Source organism: Topomyia yanbarensis, chromosome 2 (assembly GCF_030247195.1).
Source record: "Topomyia yanbarensis strain Yona2022 chromosome 2, ASM3024719v1, whole genome shotgun sequence".
NCBI classification, from domain to species: Eukaryota; Metazoa; Arthropoda; class Insecta; order Diptera; family Culicidae; genus Topomyia; species Topomyia yanbarensis.
Genome location: NC_080671.1, coordinates 305,503,809 through 305,526,870, shown reverse-complemented (window position 1 = coordinate 305,526,870; position 23,062 = coordinate 305,503,809). Strand labels below are relative to the sequence as shown.

Genomic DNA, 23,062 nt, shown 5'->3' with positions numbered 1-23,062 from the left:
AGACTGATCGTTCTAAAGCTCTTTGCCTCCTCATAAGTGACGCGGCAACCTTTGGGAACGAATTTTACAGTTATTTCCTGGTTAAAGCCCTCAATAAAAAATTACAATTACAACGACCTGAAAAGAACTCAGAGGCAGTCGTCAGTGATGGCGCCGTACAGTGTGTATCAAAAAAAACAATTGAGTACTCTATCTTCGTCAGACGAATATTCACCATTAGCAGTTCTAATCAAACTAACATGAAAGTCTTCGATTTTGAAAGTGACTTATTCAGTCTACTAGTCTCGTTGAGATTTGAAACATTTGTGCAGAGGAGTTTTTAACCCTCAAAAAGGCAAGCGGGTCTCAGAGGCCCGGCACGTTACATTTCTTTAGTTACAAAAAAATGTGTATGCAGTATAAGCTTGGGCATGGAAATTTTGATAAATAGCTTTGAAATCTATAACAAAAATATAGAATTGTGAAATTTTCATCTATGGAGTGATGCGCAGATATGTTTGAATTTTTTACATGCACAAAAAGGCAAGCCGGGCCTGGCAGGCCCGGTGTGCATGGAATATTTACTAGGAATACCACGGGTTTAATACATTAATATTTATCCGAAAAAAACATTTTGATGAGTTCATCTTCATGTTAGCAGGATTTTTTTTCATGTTTTGATTGATTTTATCTTTTTACCTTTTCTTATAAGAAAAAAATCTTGAAAGTTTGAGCGAATTCTATACATTTCTTTTATAATAAATGTAAAAATAGCATACGATAATGGCGTGTGTCATATTTTTTTGGGTGAATACTTTTATTTCACCCACTGTGGTCTACTTGACAATTATTTGGAAACAACATAACCTAACTCTGTCGTTATTGTCTATTTTTGTTGTCTTTTCTTTGTGTTATAGTTGTCGTAATTATCCAAATTGTAGGATCTAAAAGCAACAAAAATTGAAATGGCTATAAGACGATATGCCCATGTTTTCAATCGTCTCAAAGAATCTGAAATAATGGAAGAAATTCGAGCAAATTCAACAGCAGACGATTCCGAAAGTGATTTGTAAAGCGAGGAAGAAGATGTGAATGATATTGCTTCCGACGATGAATCTGATGCAGACTCGGAAGAAAAATCTGAATATGTACTCCGGTTATGCATCAGAAGAAATTAATGGCAACCCAGAAACATTTATTGGTCGTGTTCAAACGAAATGGAACTAAGAACCAATCTACAGTCGACGTGATCTTCCGAGTACTCACCTTTTGGAAAAAAAATTGACCTTTTTACATCCATCGCCTTATACGCTGAAATCAGGATTTGCTGCGTGTTTGTACTCATCATCCTGTAATTCCGGAACCGGAAGTCGGATCAATTAGAAATTCAACAGCAGCCAATAGGAATGCTGTACCTTTCATTTGAAACCAAGTTTGTAAAAATCAGTAAAGAATTCGCTGAGAAATAGATATGACATTATCTTAGTAAGTTTCCCGGGGCATCAAGAACCGCCATAGCTGGCCAATGTGGTCGAAGTGCCTTCGGTGGATCATTAATGATCTAGACATGCAAAGCCAAGTAATGTTGCACATATTTTAATATATATTGCATCATTTGGACATCATGGTGGTATCAGTTTCTATGGAAATTTGCTGTGTAATTGTTACGTGTTGAAGAGTAACTCCAGAACCGAAAGTCGGATAAATAAAAAAATCAATAGCGACCGATGGGAAGGCTTTACCTTTCGTTTGAAACTAAATTTGTACAAATCGGTCCAACCCCTCTGAGAAAAAATCAGTGAGATTGTTTGCCACATACATACATCCATACATACATACACACATACAGACATTTTACGATCTCGACGAACTGAGTCGAATGGTATAAGAGATTTGGCCCTGCGGGTCTCGGTTAAAAAGTCGAAATTTCGACCGATTGCATAACCTTTCTACGGCAAAAAGGAGCTTGAATTTAGACGGCCCTGAGAGGCCCGGCTTGCCCTTTCATGTTAGGATTTTAGCTTGCCTTCACAAGGGTTAACCACTTCGCTCAGAGGATCGAAGGGAATTTCTGTATGCTTAATGCATTTAATGCATCCGACCCGTTCCTGCGTCTGCGATTCCAAGCTCTTCTACATAACCTTTTGAGTCGAACAAGTTCGGTATTCCACCAAGGTGTTCCTTTAGAAGCACGCATAACTCAAGCCTCTTGATATGCTGCTACCAGTGATGCAAATTTTCATTTCTCAAATGCCAACTTCCAGCTCAATCAAACCCAAGCATGATTCAAATTCAAAGCCTCCCTTAATCATTCACTTTCAAGTTGGCGGGATTTTCATAACCAAACCGTACAACGTCATTTCAAATTGATGCATTTTCATTCACCAACCCAAGTTGTCATCTGCTCTGTAGAGGCCAGTTTAGATTAAATGTTGACATATTTTGTATTTTCAAGCTTAAATGAACAGTAAGAAGTATGTCCAGAGTAGTTTTGCTTGAAAAATAGAGATATTCACAGGGTCAATGAAATCGAAAATGAATGGAAAATGATTGAGCAGCCCGGCTGTTTGAATGAATGATGCAAACGAAAAACGGCGAAATGAACATAGTAGGGCATGATTTGAGATTTGTTCTTCCTTTAAGTTCAAAACAACCTGGTGAAAATTTGCAGCTCTGGCTGCTACTATTAGTGAGTTTGTTTAATCCACGATCTCATCTAAGTCACTTGGAGATTCAATCGTCAGAAGATACATATGAAACCAAGCCTAGTTTGTAGAATTGAGATTACGATATGTGACGATGTCTAACGAGACGTTTAATTGATCAAAGACGATATAGTTATGATCAAATAACGACGGTTTGAGCTCGTTTGGTACAAGCCAGTTTGCCAACTCATGCTTAATACCATCAGAGCAGAGAGTTACATCTAACACCTCTTCTGTGCCAGCTTGTGCGATTTCCTACATTAAGTTTTGTCCGGATAAAGATAATAGACTGTTATCAACCCTCTAGTAGACCACAGCCACTTTTAATAGTGTTTTGGTACAGTTAATGATCATTATAGGCCGCTCGAAATCATTTCATATTCTCTTCACAAATACAATCGAGCTTTTGGTACAGTTAATGATCATTATAGGCCGCTCGAAATCATTTCATATTCTCTTCACAAATACAATCGAGCTTTCTGTTGTAGCTTCAGTTTCTTTATTATCTTCAATAATTTTTTTTCAAGATTTTTTTCATTCGTTTCCTTTGCTAGTTTCCCTTCTTTAAAACATATTTCAAAAAAATATCGATAGAGCATGTTTTAAGACATTTTCTCGCTATTTAACGTAAAGTTCAACCTCAAGCTCAAGCTCAACGAAAATCAGGAAATGATCATTGAAGTGTGAATTAGAAGCAACACTTCCGATGACCGGCTGTCCAGAATTGTTCGCGAGCGACTTTGGTACATGTAGCTAAGATCACATTGTCTACCAAAACATGACCTCCTTTCCTACTAACACAATTCATCTCATGTGATGCTCGTGACGATGCATAGGTAGTCTCGGTTTCTATTAATAGCGAGTGTCGAACTAACACTCCTTTCCTTCCCTAGTAGGACAGCATTGGACGTGGCCAGCGTCGTTATTGAGTACTGTTTCAGTGAAGCATGCACAATGAGGATGAATTGCTTCTCTCAAGCATTATTTTTGGTTCATTGTGCATTTTAATTCATTCGGTCAATCACGAATTGTAATTACGGGTCGTCTACCTAAGCTAAGCTAAGATATAGCGCTAAAAAAAGTTTTACAAGTGTTGTCTCCCTAAATGTCACATTCGACAAAGATTTGCTAAAACTTGACACTTTTTCGAATATTTTCAGCAGCCAGTCTATAGTTATTGCAAATCAAAGATTTACTTGTTTGACCGAAATGTTTGATTCCAAAATTCGCTCATATACGAATAACAGGTTCATTTTCCCCTACTCAATAATGTGGTAAGAGAAAATGAGACAGGTGCATGCAATCATGCATTCTACGGGATTCCTTATCCACATGGGACTGACTTGCGATTATAGACACTAAAGAAGTTTTCGAAAAAAAAGCGCCGATTAAGATACAGTACAACAATCAAACAGTGCGACATGTTTTATCAAATTCTCAGACCTAATGGATGCGTTGTACTCAACTCGTATGTCTCTGTCGCTTCTGACATCCAACCGATAGGAGCACTGTCCTCTAAAAGTTCTATTTTGGTAACAGCTGAGATGGCGAATTTTCAGCAAAATGAGACGATGCATTTCTTGAGGCGATGCGTGGTAACAAATTCAGTGATATTCGATTATATCTGGATTGACTTGGGAGGATTTCCATCCATCCAATGTCATACAATCATACACATGACATATAATATTGTTTCCAGATTTTAAAAAATACAGTGGGGTATGCGTTTTGTTGATATAAATAAACAGGTGGATAATATTCAAAGAGTTGACACAAGTTCAGTGGAAATGTGCTTTTGTCAAATGAGTAAATTATGAAACAACATAAAATCAACAAAAAGTTTCCGTTTCTAGCAGAATATAGGAAATTTGTAAGATATTAAATTTTCTTTGGATCACGATTTATAATCTACATTAGAGTTCTCACTTTAGTGTGATTTTCTTTATCTTTTAAACTTCTAAATACACAAAACACCTTCATTCACTGGCTATTTTTATACATCATATTGACCGCTTTATGCCACTTCCTTCACACGGTAAATCTTCAGCCATCCTTTATCAACCATCAAACTACTATGAAACAAACCACCGACCCATGATGCAATTCACTTGTGGGCGCCGCTTAAGTCTGATTTTTATTTGATGATGCAGATAACCGCCCGCACTACCTATGATTATGGGTCATTCAACAACACATGTGTGTAGCGCGAGTGAGTCTAGAACTTAAACTGTTTCCATCGTCAATGAAATGTTATGTCCCGAGTGTTCTCCTTCACACAGTGTTTCACTCACTTCCCTCTCTGGCACATTTTTTTCTGAAAAACATTGACGGACCAGAGTTCTAAATTAGACCAGCTCTACGCGGTAGAATCACACAAACCGCAGTGATGTTTGGATGATGACTCTCATCGCATTCGCACCAAACTCCATACACCAAACTAAAGTGTTAGCGAGCAGATGAACTTTTTTTAACGTTTGAGAAGCAAAAAGTTTTTATCCATGAGCATAGTTTAAAATGCTCAGGCTCGTTTAATACGTTTAGCTTGATCCGGAATTGTAACTCTTACTTGCATCAATGCCAAGCGTCGAGTGATTGTTACTATTTCGTTAATAACCAGGTTCCGTAGTGCACCACAAACAACCGACTCTGTCCATATTTAGAAAAAATTCAAATATCGTACATACCGAGTGCCTGAAGTGGTGGGCACAAACAATACGATAAATTGCAGAGAATCAGTTTTCTTTGCGTTTTCGAGCACGTGAAATGCAGTAATGCTAACTTAAGCGGCTAAATCGACTTTGTAACCAACAAGCCACCAAACATAAATTAAACTTTAAGTCTTCGCCTATGAGAACGTAAGGTTTTAAAACTGGGAAAGATTTTTGAACTATCAGTTTTAAAGAAGTTTATTTTTTTATCCGAATGTGTAACACAAAAATTATAGAAAATTCAACACAGGTGAACTGTTTTTCTTTGGTCATAATAGATCCATACTGGGCCTGCTTAATGTAGACCTCCTGAAAATTTTGTAATATTTGTAGATATTGTCAGTAAATATCTAAAAGTAAAATAAATAAATAAATAAATACCACAGACAAACAAACGTAACAGCTTGAAGAAAATTCTAAAAAAAATCATCGCCCATGGTATACATTTGTTGAACACATTGCACAAAATGTGATTCTGGCAACCATGGCAAATAGGCTTTTTCTCAATCGAAGTTCTGGCAGCAATGCCCACACCGCTTGTCAAATGAAAGATGATAAATGAAAGGTGGAGCATGTTTGCAGTTGTTAAATTTGAAGAGCAAAGTTGAAAAATCGCCTATGGAACATTGCAAGATGACGTCATTCCAGTAAAAATGCTCTAAAAAATGACGGTTCAGCGAGCTCGTTTACATGGTGTTAGAATTTAAAAGCAATTCGAACCAAATTTCTCATACTGGGTGGAATCAAACATTTTCAAAGTGCATGTTAACAAGTTCTCTAAACTGTCAGAAAAGTGAGGGTAAACATTTTTATGCAAAGTTATATGTCACGTACTTCAATTTTCCATGTGATATTGATTGCAGTTAGCAAATTTGAAGAATACAGAGAAATTACTGCCTTTTAAAAACCCAACACAAGAATTTATTGTTACGGGAAATTAAGCAACGCCAAGATTGTTTTTACTTTCGTGGAAAGAAATCAATTCTTGTAGTTCATTGGTCGTATCATCGATTTTTTTCTCTATTTACTCTTGCTTTCCGTTACTCGTTTAGAACCCCGGAGACATCAGGAAATCTATTTTATTTTGCAGGCGGTCGTTTATTTTTACTTCTTATAACTGCAAGGCTATGTAGCCTATTTTTAAAAAGTCGGCTATGTTATCAAGGTCATCCTTGGATCAATATCGCGGAGACACAACCCCTAAAATGTCCTTGCCAATATCAGGATGAATACTCGCATCAATATTTCATTTTACATGTTTTCCGTAGGTGAAAGCTATTGGAAAATTCAATTCTTTTTTCACTGCTTCTTCATTTCTGCTTTTATAATATATATATATATATATATATATATATATATATATATATATATATATATATATATATATATATATATATATATATATATATATATATATATATATATATATATATATATATATATATATGTATATATATATATATATATATATATATATATATATATATATATATATATATATATATATATATATATATATATATATATATATATATATATATATATATATATATATATATATATATATCAAAAAACTTGAATAATTTTTGACACCCCGATTGACAATGAAGTGACTGCGCGTCTGTTCTAGTGACTACTCTACCGAACGAATTCTTTAACCGACCGTGTTCAGTTAAAGAGTAAACGCACAATAATAGAAACGAATCTGTAACTCACCAATATTTAAAATTTTTCGCCATTTTGGTGTTCGATTAGTGCACCATATTGACGGCTCTGTCCGAGATGCGTTAGATATACTGGTTTTTCGTTGTTAATGCATGTCCTACACAATACAGCATTTTGACATATACTTTCAACAAAATGGTAAAGGAATTGATTCATTACATTCAGTACAACAAAAGATATAAAAGTTCCGAAGCTAAGAAGACTATTCATCCGAAATTTTTAAAAGAGGCCCCTATTGAAAGATTAGTACTTTCCCTCAGTTCCCCTATTGATGTTCTCCAATTTTGCTGAAAATTTCAGCGTTTGTTTGATCATATGTGGGAAGGACTTTGGTCAAATATCATAATCCTACTTTGAGGAGTGGGTTAAAACGGGCATTGAAAATTGGTACGAAGACATAGGTCGAAATTTTAAAATCTCTTTATCTTTGGTTTATCTTGATGAAATCTAATTCTGTTTAGTTTTTTCTGACAGGGCTTAGGGAGAGGTTGAAAATAGGATATACGTTTTAGATTTGTAATCGATACATTGAGAAGCATTCAATTTTACCACAAAAAAAATTGAAAACGTTATAGCTCTTTGCAACAACCTAAGTGAGGGTAGCTTTACATGGATGCATTTTGAAGTAATCTTAGGTCTATAAGCTTGTGGTAATAACTTTTTGGGCTGTTTTTAAATTCGCGTAACATTACATTTATTCAGATTCTTCGTGTTTTCAAAATATAAATTTAACTGGGGTTCATTTTCAACAAATTTTTCATTAAAATTTTTATCATTTTCAAATTTCTCAGATAAATTCTACTCCATTTTGATGTATTATAATCGTTGAAATTTTCATCAAAATCGGAGCACGTCAATACGACCTCTCGAACAAAGAGGTGCCACCTTTTTCAAAAATTGACTCTTATGTCATGAAAATCAAAACATGCCTGATATTGTATAAAATTTGTCTTAGACTCAAACTACTAACGCAACTCTGGGGATTTTCTTGCTTCATTATATACATTCAAGAACAGCACTCAAGCTCACAACTTTGTATCATAATGTCAGATAGCCTTTACTTTTACATTGCATTGAAATGCTGTAAGGTCATGAACATATTTTCGTCCTGTTCCTGTTATCATCCTGCCCATTTGAAGCCGTTGGTTAGAGCAGTGTCTGTCATCTTTGTTCAACACATTGGCTCAAATGGTAGTGCAATAATTGGGGCATTTGATTCGAGTTATCGTAGCGCTCAAATAGATGTATTTCACCATTCTCATGCCATTTTTGTTATTATATTAATTTCTAGGACCGAAGCAAAGATACTCATACCAATGTTTACGCATTTCATCGATTGTAGGCCGCGTAATTAATGAAATGGTGCGGCTTTTTATTGACCCAAAATAGGCTATTTACCATATATAAATTAGGTCACAAGGGCTATTGATATTACCCTGGTAACCAAAACCAACAGAGTATGAAAACTCGTTAAAGTAAAGTTGAAAATGTGTTCGGTTTTCTTTGTCCACGCTGAAAAGTGCAATATTCCTTACAAAAGAAGTCATACATTTGTAATGAGATACAGATGAGAGATGAAAAAAGTAAACGTATGAAAGGACCTGAATCGCGCACCGTTTTGTTTAATGTTTGATGTCATGAAGTGAGAGGTTATGGCTTTAAGTCTGCATGTTGCTATATTTGCTTGGAAGTGAAAATATGAAATGTAATACAAGCACTATTCCATTTTTTATCATGTAATAATTACCGCTAAGTTCTACTTTATGGACTTTGTTGACTATTTTTGGCAAATTGATGACTAAGAAAAACGGAAGATATGAAAACTAAAATACAAATACATATGGTATTTTAAAGCGTATCCGTTATAAACTTAGAACGAAAAACTGAAACTGGGCAGGTTCATGTGAGCATGATCGAAAAAAATGCGAAGAATATTGAAAATGTCTATTCTAAAACCTTGTAAAAGACAACTCAACTGGCTTTCTTATTCGTATTTCACAAATGAACTGTACCTTGCGATCCTCATTTATAGTCGAGTAATTTTGATGCATCGTAAGATAATTTATGAACTACTTTAAATTTATATACAATCATGATATCAGCAATGGGTGTTGAACATTTTTCCCTCGATTCGAGGAGGAGAAGGCTAGAAATGAAGCTTTTCTAACCACGTGTTATATGAACAAGTGTCCGCACAATAACGACCAATATCAATGCGGTGTATTTGTGTAAAATGTGTGCAATCGCTCAGAAAAAATCAACTAACATTCTTACGCGCGCTGAATACATTATATCGTACATGCTAATTTTATTTTTTATCGTTAATTAAATAGCTTAGGTATAATGTGGTAACTAAGTTTGGGTTATAGTTAATAAAATGCAGGATTCTAATACACTCAAGTTTTTTTACGCGGTTTTTTTTACGCGGATTTTGAAATTTACGCGGTTTTCATTTACGCGGATTTTGAAATTTACGCGGTTTTCATTTACGCGGTTTTTGAAATTTACGCGGTTTTCATTTACGCGGATTTTGAAATTTACGCGGTTTTCATTTACGCGGATTTTGACATTTACGCGGTTTTCATTTACGCGGATTTTGAAATTTACGCGGTTTACATTTACGCGGATTTTGAAATTTACGCGGTTTTCATTTACGCGGATTTTGACATTTACGCGGTTTTCATTTACGCGGCCTGTATCCCCCGCGTAAAAAAAACCTGAGTGAATATGTGTAATATGAACTAACCGTTGTTATTCATTTTTCGGATACAAATTTTTATAGCTATCTCTGTACGCTTACCTTCCATTTTTTATCGACGAGTCATCATTCGCCAGTGTAGAAGCATTCTCGCTGAGTTCTGAAAAAATAATGTTATAATTCAGTAAAACATATTTCAACAACTGATACAATAACATGATAGATAAATAAGGTTTAAAAGGGACCGAGTCTTAGAAACGAATCAACTCAGCTCAACGAATATCGTTTCAAACGACATTTCAAATGAGAGTCCCAATGCCCCGACAGAACGCTATTTTTATCTAGTTTCTGATGTTTTGTTTTCAGGATATGGATAACTGAGTGTGCAAAAACCCGTTTTTGTTAGTTATGGAATTTGCGTTTCGACTTCGTCTCATCAGAGTCCTTAGTGACGGGACTATGCTAGCACCGGATTGACGCTAGCTACAAAACCCAAGACATGAGTTGTTTGTTTGATAAACTAACTACCGTGGCTCAAATGAGTTAACGCCAATGACGGGCTTCTGAGAAGGCTGTTGCCTCCTATTTTATTAAGAAAGTCACAAAAAGTCCATTTGAAGCACTTATCACAAATCGAAATATTTGTCCTTTGCAGTGTTGCTATTTTTGTAGAATTCAAGCAAGATATGTACGAAAAGTAGCATATATTTTTAGGTGGATTGATCCGTGCACATTTCATTTCAGAACCATCCGTATAACTTTAATTATTTTTATATTATATTAAAATATGAATTTAACAACGAGAAAAGCAAATTACCACTAGGGTGGGTTGATTCGAACATTTTTTCCGAACAATCCAATACGCTATTTAATTTTTTGGTTGAACAAAAATAAAATGAAAGTTTTGAAATTTTGGCGAAATCGCCTTTGAGCTGTTGGTTGTCGAAGTTTAGATAATAGCGCGACTGCCGGTTTCTATCTATAATTTTGATAGAATCCCTTTTGTTTGAGTGACATAGATTTTTTAAAGCGCTCTCTGTAAACAAAGCACATTATTTTAAAACTTTTTTGTGGTATCCAACGGGGAAACAGATCGAAATGGTAAGTTAAAAGGAAGTAAATATGTTAAAAATAATCATCCCAAAGGCAGGATTCGAACCTGCAACCCATAGCACTCCGGCCTATATCACTAACCGTTACGCTATCCCTGGGCTATGATGACGTCTCAGAACAACACAGGTTAATTATCGCATTGGTGACATTGCGACTAAAGCGAGGGGAGAAGCGGATAAATTAAATAAATGTAATGGATGGCGGGTGGCAGCTGTGGGTGTTCTCGGGGCAAATGGTACGATCACTGTCACCAATGCGATAATCGTGTGTTCTTTCTGGTACGTCATCATAGCCCAGGGATAACATATGGGTTAGTGCAGTAGGCCAGATACCCATAGGTTGCAGGTTTGAATCCCGGCTCAGGGGTATTTTTTCACATAATTGCATCCGTTTATCTCCCTATTTCGATCTGTTTTCGCCGCTGGATATTACCAAAAAGTACCCTGTAGATTGCGGACACAAAAGAAGTCAAATTAATAAGGTCTTAGCTTTGCCCAAAATCAGATGAAAAATTTAATCAAACGGTTCATTAAATAATTTTAAACGGTTGGCCCTCTACAGCCAATTGCAACGGGATGCCTCACGGGCTTAACTTTTGTCTATTAAGCATGTTCTAATGACTCTGCCACTTCTAGTTTTCCGATCTGTATACTTCTGTATCTGTATACGTCCTAGCTCTCACGTGAGTACTATGGCTCTAAATTTTCATAACTTTCCCAACCCAGTAATCTCAAGCTAATTGAATGTCGTTAAAATGTAAAAAAGAAAATGTGACTACATATAGTTGAAATAAATAAGGGAACAAAAGTTGCCCTTCACTCGGATTGATCATAGCATCTTGAAATATTATAGAAGTTATTATATAGAAATATTGATTGATGTACTTATTCAGTAAAATTTAAAATAACAATTCGGCCGTGCATGGCGAATGCCGTTGGGCCTTAACAAGTGAACGCCAAGAAAAAAAATTAAACATGATCGTTTGCACCTTTTCATATTATGGCAATATTTAAACAGTACGTCCAAAGAAAGATGGCAATATTTTCCATAAAGTCAAAACAAAATAATCTATTAAGTCATTGAAGTATTAATGTGGTAAGGTACATTTTTCTATACCGTTTGGATACCGTAAACATCTGTAGTGTTAGTTTTAATAGTATTTTATATCAAATGCTACTAACCAAAGAGCAATTTCTAATAATATTCAAAAGAATAATACCCAATAAATTCTAAAAAGTGGACAATTGCGTGATATGATAATACTTGCATTTATAATAATTAGGGTTCGCAGTACCGACCCTTTTTGGCGAGTACCGGTACTACGGTACTGAAGCCCTCAGTACCGGTAGTACCGGTACTCGATTTTTTTTTAAATTCGAAAAAAGCTTCAAACGTACCCTCTAAGAACGGTTGGTTTCAAAATCGTCCAATGACGGACGTTCGTTGGACCAATTTGGACAACGTCCAAATAACCGTTCAACGAACGTCCATCGTTGGACCCGTGTTGAACGATTTTGAAACAAATTTTTGGACGTCTCAGTGGGTAAATTGAATGCTCAAACTGATGATCTTATTCTCAGATGATTGATTTGTGCTGATCAAAAACATGTTTATTGTTTTTAATTGCTTCGGATGGCAAGACTCATTTCACAGAAGATATTTTTCGTAAAGGGCACCTTCTTTTATTTCGAAATCTAGGCCACTTTGAAATCAATAACTGCTAAGTAATGCGACTTTCGTCGACTTGAATAGATGGTAAATGTATGAAATCCTATTACCAACAGTAAATCAAAGCGAGAATGGCAGTAAATCGGAGCAGGTTATAATCGCATTTCCTTTCTTGCTTTTCTGAAAATTGGTTTCGACCTTTATAAGCCGTGTGGTGTCCGGCGGGCTGAAATCTTTTTGCACTATTTCAGCCAAGAATAGAACCTCTGGGAACTGATCCCATGTCGTAAGAGGCGACTAACAACATGCTAGGAGCTCCTAGGTCGAGGTATTGCTCCGTACTTAACCTGGACGGACCTTAAGGTTTTTCATCATAACCTTTATCCATTCTGTATTTAGTGAATCACTGACATATAGCCACCTTTTCTGATTCGCTCTTCTCGATTGTGTTCCTACGTTTTAAGTTTCTTCTGGCGGTTGTATAATAGCCATAAAGGACAAGATCTAATTCTACCCTAAGTAACAGCATATATTAATATACCGGCTTTTCCACGCCAAGGTTTAACTTCCCGTTTTTAAAAAAAAAGTAAACTTTCATGTAGGAAATTTATTGAATTGGCCTAAGATGGAGCTGTCGAATTGCACAAAAAGTTTTTTATGTGGCAAGCGATCTGTAGATCTGTTAAATTTTGTATTATATTTTTATTAAATCTGGAACCGTCCACCGACAAATCTATATTTACGAATACCTCCAAAAGTGACTTCTTGAGGTCTCATGAAGGCCTGACACTAGCTTTATAATACTTTTACTTTCGTAAACAGTGATAAATATCTCAACATTCCAGAACTTCACTTTGTCAGAAATTGTAGGGCCATCGGAAGCTAAATTTGGGTGTTAGTTGATGTGATGGCACGGTAAGGGAACACGTGTCTGCCGGTCGGCAAACTTTTCTTTGGACTGAGCAAACTAATTTATATGTTTGTTTATGTTTTGTTTTACCAACGGGGGAACTGATCCAAAGAGCATTCAATGTGCTTAGGGAAAACACATGGCCTTATTTGAGTGGAATAATGACTTCAATCATGTATAAAGTTTGAGAATTGACAAATTGCGAGAGGGATCGGGGACCGGTAAGCAATTACCTTCAGTTATGTCAGCACGAATAATAAGTGTTTTGCTGTCATGTTCATTGGTTAGCTTTCAATTATGCCTTTACGCGAGTCTAAGTCTATTGATGGCATTTGGTCCTTAGACCGGCGACGACTGGGTGCTATCAACCTTCTGCCAATAGTAGCAGAATGAGAGGGTGCGAACAGATCTAGCAGAGAAAACAATACCGTAAAAATGAATAGTTGTTGGGAAATCAGCTCCAATAAGACTTTAATTTGATTAGTATCGATGATCGCGGGTCAATACGTACTGAAAATTCGCCGCGTCTGTTTTAATGAATCTAATTTCAAGTTCCGATATTGGTAACAAGCCCGTGCATCAGGTTAACGATCCTCTGTATTTCCCTTTAATGTTCGATATAATCGTTCGTATACGTGTATTTCACAAACAATCCGATATGGAAAATAGGATACTTTCGTTGATTTATAACATCTCGAGCTATCATAACTCTTTGTCTGTATAACATGTTATCACTCGGTAGTTTGCAACCCAAAAAAATATATCGTGGAGAAGGTATAGCGAAATTAGTCTAAATAATGCCGCAATAAATAGTGATCCGGCCCATTACGCAGATAAGATTAATTTTTCTAGGCAATACTCCCACGATCGGCTGTGTGGAGTTGAAATTGCTTTTGTTTAGAAAACATAGGATACTCCCGGTAGCCGGCTACCCAGAGTTTAAAAAGAACCAAAATCTAAACAGGATCTTCTTTTTCGAGCGATCGTGTTCTCGAAAACTTACTAAACTACTACCTAATAAACTATGTACAGGTCACATCGCTTGCATGGAACGAATCCTAGAACACCAACTTCGCGACACCTATGAAAGAGTCTGATGAACCTTCTATATAAGATTCCTCATTTTATTCAAACGATCGCTGGGTAAAATCAGCACCGACACTATAGAAACCACGAAAAAATACGTCGCGTGATTGAATATTATTAAGAAATATAAGCTATCCGGAGTTCAAGTTGCTTATTTTGCTAATCGTATTAATACAACAAATGATAAATTTCCCAAATTCTCGGCAGCCGGCTGCCCAGAGCAATTATTACATGATAACGCTATTGGCACACTTACTAACAACTCTCCCATTCCCGTGATACATGTGGAGATGCAGAGGATTCCTCGGTCTCTAGTAGCAACATGTATCGGACTAACATTCCTTCCTTTCCCAGAAGATCTGCATTCGGACGTGGCCGGCGTCGGTATTGATCAGCATGCAGGGATCAGAATAGATTGTACAATGTGGTACATCATGTTATTCCCAAGCATGTTGTTCCAATGAACATTTTGCAACCTAATTTGGTTCTGGTCAATAACGGAGTAGCAACTACGGGCGATCTCTTATGCTTATGCTTATGCTTAATTGGTTTCGACCTTTATGTCGTTTGCCTACTATTCTCTAATGCATATCAAGGCTCCTTGCTTTCCTGCAAACTATGGAGTTTTGCTGGATTTTCCGATCACCAATAATTACAAATCGCCCCATTTGAAGCAGTTCACCAATTCTAAAACTGTTAGCTACTAAATCGCTGTTCGTTCTTTTAAAGATAAAGGTTTAAGAGCAAACCAAATACAGACATGACTTAGACCATAGTCTTATTACGCGCCACCCAGTGAATTATGGAAACCAATCAGAATGTCGCTAATAAAACTTTAACTTCTAGAATTATTATGATGGCCCCACCTCATTCCCACACAAAGGTGTCATCTCAACGATTTATATAGAAGGCAAATTAATATAATTAAACGTTATTTTGCAGACCGATATTTTGAAACAGATCCCCTGCAGAGTTAACAAATTTGTCATAAAAAAATGTATAGTACCGAAAATACCAGTACTGGCTTTTGTTCAGTACCGATATTACGGTACCAAAAATGGGTCGGTATTCCCGGGATTTTCGGTACCGGTATTACCGGTACCACAACCCTAATAATAATACTTGTATGTATTACAACAAGTATTATAAGAAAGGTCTTATCACACTGTTAGGTGAACTAAATCTGTGTTTTCGAGTACCGTGTGTCAACTAGACTTTTATAATTCCTATCTACGTCTACAATAGCAATTGCTCTATCAAATTACACAGTTTTGTTTTAACATACTAACGCATATAATCAAACGAACTATAGTATGGGAAAATGTTCCAAAGGAAATGTTTAATTACGGTGTGGAACAAAAAAACCTGCTTTGATTTGATGATGAATCCCAGGCTCGAATCTGTTGTTGCTGTTGGATGATATACACGATAAAGTCGTGAGAGTCAAAAATGGAAGAAAAGTAAACACAAAACATAAGTTGCGATAAAGATACTTCGAATAGTGTCTGTACGGAAACAGCTGCTTTCGGTCGAAAAACTTACGAGGTCATTGCAATGCCATCGATGATATTTTTCAACACCATCAATCATTCGAGTACCTAGCTGCCGAAATTTTTATTTCTGAATAATTGATCATTTGCAATTACGTTACAATCTTGCTTAAGTTAACCCAAGTATATCCAATATTTTGTAGTTTGGAAGCATTTCTTACTGTCAATTGGTATCATACTGTAAATAAAGAGCCGTCACCACTGTGGTTATGGATCACTGATCTTTGCGTTGTAGATAGGGGTCGCAATATCCACATATGCATTGCCGTTTCAGCATATTGCCTATTGAAGCATGACTACTTGTTACTTTCATTGTGGGGTTGAGAAAAAAATATCATGTGGATTTTTTATTCAGGTATATTCATCACCAGTGTGAAATTGAAATTTGGATTTCGAAACATGTAAACTACAAAATAACTCCACTATTTTTGTGGATTTTCATTAAACTATGCAACCTTTTTCCCAAACATAAAAATTGATTAACCAATTTGCGCATAAGGGCTCAAGACCTATCTTTGAAAAGTTAGATTTTAATGTTTCGTGTTCCACTCATCAGTTAACTGACACCAACTAAACCCAAACATTACACACAATATGTGTGAACACCTAAAGCAACTGTCTGATACCTAGTGATGTCTCGGTTAGCCAAGCACACAAGCTCTGGGTCGCTGATGAGTATAGGGAAAAGAACTGTCTTTTAGCACCAATGTGGTATAAATAGGTGTGGCAGGACACACGGTTTGCTAATGTTGTAAAACAAAAAAATAGGTAAATAACCCAGAAGCACAACGGGTCGATGTCATTGGGTTCACACAATTCAATGGGAGCGGAACGAACGGTATGACGAAAGCAAGTCGATTTATTCTAATATCACTAACACCACTCTTAGCCATACCTGTATATACGACATTGTTTTAGCATGGGAGCAAAATGCCTGCAAGTATGCAACCTTTTCCCAAAGCAAAAAATAGATTAACCAATTTGCGCATAAGGGCACAAGACCTAACTTTAAAAAGTTAGATTTTAATGCTTCGTGTTCCATGAAACAGCCCAATTCTCATCTGTGGACCAGTCAGTGCGGAGAGCAATGCGTGGTCGCGTAAGCAGGATTGTTGGTGTAAAACAAAGTGCCATTTTTAAAATTCCGTGATAAATATCGGGGTTGTACAAAACATACGTGCACAACGGGTTGTACAAAACATACGTCATGCGGGTTCGGACGGATCTCCGATGGAATCCTAAAGAATCTGTTAACTTTGTCAATCAATTCTTCAGAACGTGTGTCTCAAGGATATTGCATCAACGACTGCTTTAGATTTGTGTGATTGCAAAGTTTTTTTTGTCTCAATTTTTGCTGAGAATACTGCCTCTGACATGGAAGCTGAAGCTGCTTCGATAGATGTTCTTACAAATCTGTGGACTTGAGTACATTTTTAAATACTCCCAATATGATTATTACCGCTGCGAATAGGTTTAAACAATCGCACTTAGCGGAACCTTGTCAAATTGTCATTCCAGCTGTTGGTTATAGTTGTTAAATTGCTTGCTTGGGCAAATCTTTGAGCAATACTAAATAAATCGTTTGAGCAAGGCACGTTTTCGGCGATGTCGAAACAGTCATTCATGTTTCCAGTTTATAGTTAGTATAGAGTCGTAATGTTAGAAACTACGGAGGCATAACTAGCCTATCTGCCGTATCCAAGATATTTAAATTTATTGTGGACATTTGTGTACTTTAACGCTCAAAAAGGTACATTTCCACCGATCAACGTGAGGTTTATGTCCGGACGATCCGTAAGCACAAAGCTTCTAGATTTCACGTCAACTTGCATCACGTAGATGGAGGAAAAGGGACATATTGCAATAGTGTAGGGGAACATGGGGAGACTTGACCAGGTTTTCAGCTAAAACTGCATAAATCTCTATAAAAGCCTTCAATCCCTCAAAAGTCGTTGGGATATAACGTGCAAAGTTATTGTGCGTCTTCATGATTTTTTGCAGAATTTTTAATTTAATTTTTGAAAAGTTACAAGTTTTTCTGTGATCGTTTTTTTTTGGGTCAAGTCTCCCCAACATTAGTTATTGCGTTCAATGTCGTGCAAATTCTAGTAATTACTATTCCAATGTTCCAATTTATGTAAAGCTCTAGAATAAAATATCCCAATGACATGAATGGAAATTAAATAAATAAAAATTAAATAAATAAAAAATTAAATTGTGACTAAGATCCTGAAACCATGGACATGAATCACCCTACTCATGACTAAAATATAACGATAACGTGAATAGAAATTACGAAAATCAAGACACAGTTTCGGAAATCATGAGAATAAAGCACATTACGCGTGTTTAAATTGCCAAAAATCGCGACATGAACATGATTCATTCTACTCAGGACTAAAACATGACGATAACGCGAATAGAAATTACGAAACTCACGACTAGGATCCTGAGATCATGATCATAAATCCCGCCAGTCTGACAGAAAATTCCGATAGTAAAGTCATGAATAAAATAGCAAGGTAACGTGATGAGAAATCCGAAAAATCGCGAATAAGCTCCTGAAATCATGAACAGCATATGCCTGGCAGCTGTGCATTCCCAAATTAACAAACAAGAATCATAACAAAAACTAAACATGTGCAGGGAACAACAGTAACCCAACCAAACCTTCGAATGTAACGCCATGTATATATTCGGGATGAATTAGTTTTTTGGAAACACTAAAAGTTTCATGAATACGAAGTGTATTATTCAGAATTTCAGGAAATTGATCACGATTTTCGTAAACCGTTCAGTTGACGAAATTGTGATCTGTTGTTCACTTTTTTCCCGACTTTTTTCCGTGCACAACGTTAACACACCGACTTTTTTCCATGCACAACGTTAACATTAAAATAAAAATTCTGCGAATATCTGTGTCATCAAAAAAGTCTGTGTCTAAAATTAATAGTCGGCGTATTTACGAACATGTCTGTAAATCTGTCATCTCTGAGCCGGACTGAAAAATGTTATTACTCTTTTAAGATAGAAGGGTAAAATGAATTCCTTAAATTTATTGTTTCTGTCAACACTGCACACGTACCATTAACACTTACGATCCTAAATAGCTCCGAAAATATTCAACGCAGAGATTTTGTGTCTACGAAAGGATTTTTCAGAATGACTCTCTGAGTCATATAAAAATGGTTGATCAGCTGATTTTCCTGTGTTTGAAGATAATCCGTTTGCACTGATTTTCTCGTTTTTTAAGATAATCGTTTGTTCGAGATATGGATTGGTATTTATAGTTTTTGTTTTAATAAAAACGATATGATGACAAGCGTTAAATAGGGGAAAGTGGTCGGTTGACGGCACTGGTCGGTTGTCGACACCCCTATGTAGCTTTTGGCAGAAACCACACATTGACATTCTGATAAATATTATTTGTGTGTTATATTAGCACGATCTTTTTGTGCCGATTGCTGAAGCAAACAGACTCGAATGTTCTGTTCTACAACCAAAATATTTTTGGAACAAGTGAAAATCTACTCAAAAGTTTTTTTTTGATGATTTGCTTAGTGTTATAGAAAGAAATAAATCGATCGAAAAAGTATGCGCATTGAATATTGAATATTTGAAATATATTGAAATATATTGAATATTTACGATGTGAATTTATTCTATTTTGTGATTGAACATTGAATGGCACCGAAATGTTCGCCACAATTTTTTTTTATCAGTTTGTAAAAAGGTTACTAAAATCGGTTGTCGGTGCCCAAACATGGTCGGTTGCCGGCATCCCCTTTTTGTGGCAAACTCAATAATCTAATCAATATGGGTATTTTGGAATGGGCTTTACGAATAGATACCAGAGATCGATCTTTGGCACCATTCTCAAAACCAGGAAGGCGACTTCCGGTTTGGCGTGTTACATTTACATGAAGAAAGCCCACTTGGTCGTGTTTACGCCGCTAGGTAGCACTGTATATACCAGATTGTCACGACCAAACAATTTGGTGTGGAGTGTCTCAACCATGTAGCCCCCCTCCTCCTTTAGCTGACCTCTATCTTTTTGAATCTTGATGATTCTTATTCATATTTTTACACCGACCACATTTTTCAAAATGGTAAAAAATTATCATTTTACTAAATTGTTAATAATTTTTTTAAAGTTCGCAGAATAAATTGATTTCTTTCGTAAGTTATTAGCTAAGGTTCTAGCTTTCCATTTGGTATGCTTATTCCCATATATTGTTCAATTGGAGTAATGTTGCCAAAAACAAAAGTGTGCCGACAACTTCTGAAATTTTCATTATTAATTTAAACAAATTCAAACATACGAATCAATATATTTAACTAAATTCATTTTTCTTGCATTATTTGCACACAGGTTAAAAGCGTCCAGAAAACAGATATTAGCTTTACACGCTAAGTTGATTTACAAAAAATGTACAGGAGACAATCGGTTAGCCCGTTATAACCCAGGGTTTTCTAAAATGAGCCAAATTAAGTATATATATATATATATATATATATATATATATATATATATATATATATATATATATATATATATATATATATATATATATATATATATATATATATATATATATATATATATATATATATATATATATATATATATATATATATATATATATATATATATATATATATATATATATATATATATATATATATATATATATATTATATATACTTGCCAATATGTATAGAAAAGTTCATGATGTTTTCATTTCATTACCGCTAGAAGCGGTGGCAACGTCCCACGAATTGCCCTGCCTAGTCAATGTCAAGATCCGAAAATGTATACGACCAGTCACAGAAGTAAAAAGCGAATCTTGATGAGCAAACACAATTTGCGATACGTCGAGCCTGTTGGGTTTCAAACCACGTTTGAACGTAACAATACACAATGATCCCTCAAATTAAATTTACGATGATGGCCAAAAATGATTGAGGCACACAGAGAGAACACTGAACAATCAAAGAACCAGAATTCATTTTGTTCTTGCACACGAACACAGAGAATTCACGGTGTAGAGATTCGTGTTGTTTGATCAGTATCAAGCAGACGTAGATTAAAAGTTTAAATTAAATAACTATCTTTTACAATGATGCTATGCATGGACGGAACTCCTACCTTCCGCACTGTGCGACAGTTTATCGTTGATTAAATCCGAAATCAGCTGGCTGCATTCAGTTTCGATTGCGTAGCAAAACTGTTTGAACTTCTCGAAGCCATCTTTGGCGACTATTTCAATCAAACGGTCACACCTTTTCTCCAGATCACTTTCACCATTGATTAGTTCTTCTTCTTCCAAATTGATTACACTATGTTTGACCAAAATCTGGACGAGGTTCGTCTGGATTAATTCCCGCACGATTGTCAAACGATGTCGCGAGAGCAACAAGCGCACCTCTTCCGACTCATCAGCCATCATATGCCTCTGATGCTAGGAACCAAACTGAACACTAAACAATCACCGACCCTCATATTCCTGCCCTGTTTCACATCATCACACACATAAATTCACGGCGAGCGTCTCGCCCATCACTGTTTGTAAACAATTTTCTTCCGACGCAGCACTTTCTATTTGTGTGTATTGGTTTTATGCTACCCTTCCCTTCGTCGCTATGATGTATAATGTTAAGCAGAGCAGGGATTTGAGCACCAGACAAGAACTATCAAAATATCACGATTACAATTCATACCTGCTGCATATGGTCGGAACGTCGTTGCATTGTTTCGTGCCCATGTGTTGGTCTGAATCATCTACACAGCCCAATGGTGAACATTTTTAATGCGCACGTTTTGTCATCTCGATCTTATATTTTCCAAAAAATGCTCAATAGATGGCTATATATGCAAGCGATGGTCAATAGCGCCATCTCTTAGTTATTCACCAAGCACGCAGAAAAGACGAAAGAGTACTCCACTGCGCACCCAAAATAAAACACACCATCTATAGTGTGTTTTCACGTGTGGATCAAATATTTTGGGCGCAAATTGCAGATTTTGGCTCGGTTTGGCAATTTCGGTCATAATATTTTTTGGGTCTTTAAATTCCCACGACACAGCACGAACAATTAGAACAATGCATATAAAAATCAATTCTGATGTACTAGAGACAAACGGAAAACGCCGTTTTTCATAATTCTCCTATTTTCCGAAAAATAAAATGCGGGCTAAGCACACTTAAATTGTTTTATTTTGGAGAACAGTTTTGATGAAAAGCATAAAATGTCAAAAGGTTATTTAAGGGGTTACATACCTTTTTATTTAAAAAAAACGAGAAAAAATTTATTACTTCAACGGAAAGTACAATGTACAACAAGTACAAAGATACACACATTTTTATACAAAAATTTTTGTTTCATAGATAAACATTTTTTAATACAATTTTTAGAGCTCAACACATCGATTTTTTGGGAAAAATGTTCCCGTATACTGGAAAAAAATTATTTATTCAACTAATCGTTAAGGTACGAGGAAACTCCTACACTAATAAAATGTTTCGAGTTTTGGTTATTAGTTGATCTATTGGAGTTCCATCGTGATCACCGCAAGCCTCTTAAATAAAAAAAGGTTTCGGAGAAAAGGCCATAACTCTGTTAATTATCAATAGATTTTCATAAGCTTGTTTTTCTCATTGATAAATGCTATCTAAATATCAAAACATTGGTATAATAAAATTATTGCTTCCTACCTTTAAATAAATTTAAACTTTGTTCATTTTTTTCTTGTAACCCCTTAACAAACCTTAAATAACTCATACCCCATTAGCCGTAGCTATACATTTTTTCGCAAAATTATGTCCCTTCATCCGGTTCAACTATTTGAATTGTTTCCTGTACTTTTAAAATTTTGTAGATACCCACTTTTGAAGGACAATTAATGCAAACCTTCAAAA

At 35.8% G+C, this 23,062-nt stretch overlaps 1 protein-coding gene across 1 annotated transcript in view; it reads right to left on the bottom strand.

Moving 5' to 3' along the window:
- The window catches only part of LOC131683477 (tight junction protein ZO-2), a 133,459-nt gene extending 111,643 nt beyond the window's left edge, over nucleotides 1-21,816 (bottom strand). Inside the window, exons 1-2 of the mRNA XM_058965492.1 lie at nucleotides 21,292-21,816; nucleotides 9,918-9,975 (exon numbers count right to left, since the gene is read on the bottom strand). Of these exons, the coding sequence (XP_058821475.1) occupies nucleotides 9,918-9,975; nucleotides 21,292-21,592 (359 nt within the window). The 5' untranslated portion in view covers nucleotides 21,593-21,816. The remainder of the gene's footprint in view (nucleotides 1-9,917; nucleotides 9,976-21,291) is intronic.
- Nucleotides 21,817-23,062: the final 1,246 nt, after the last annotated feature.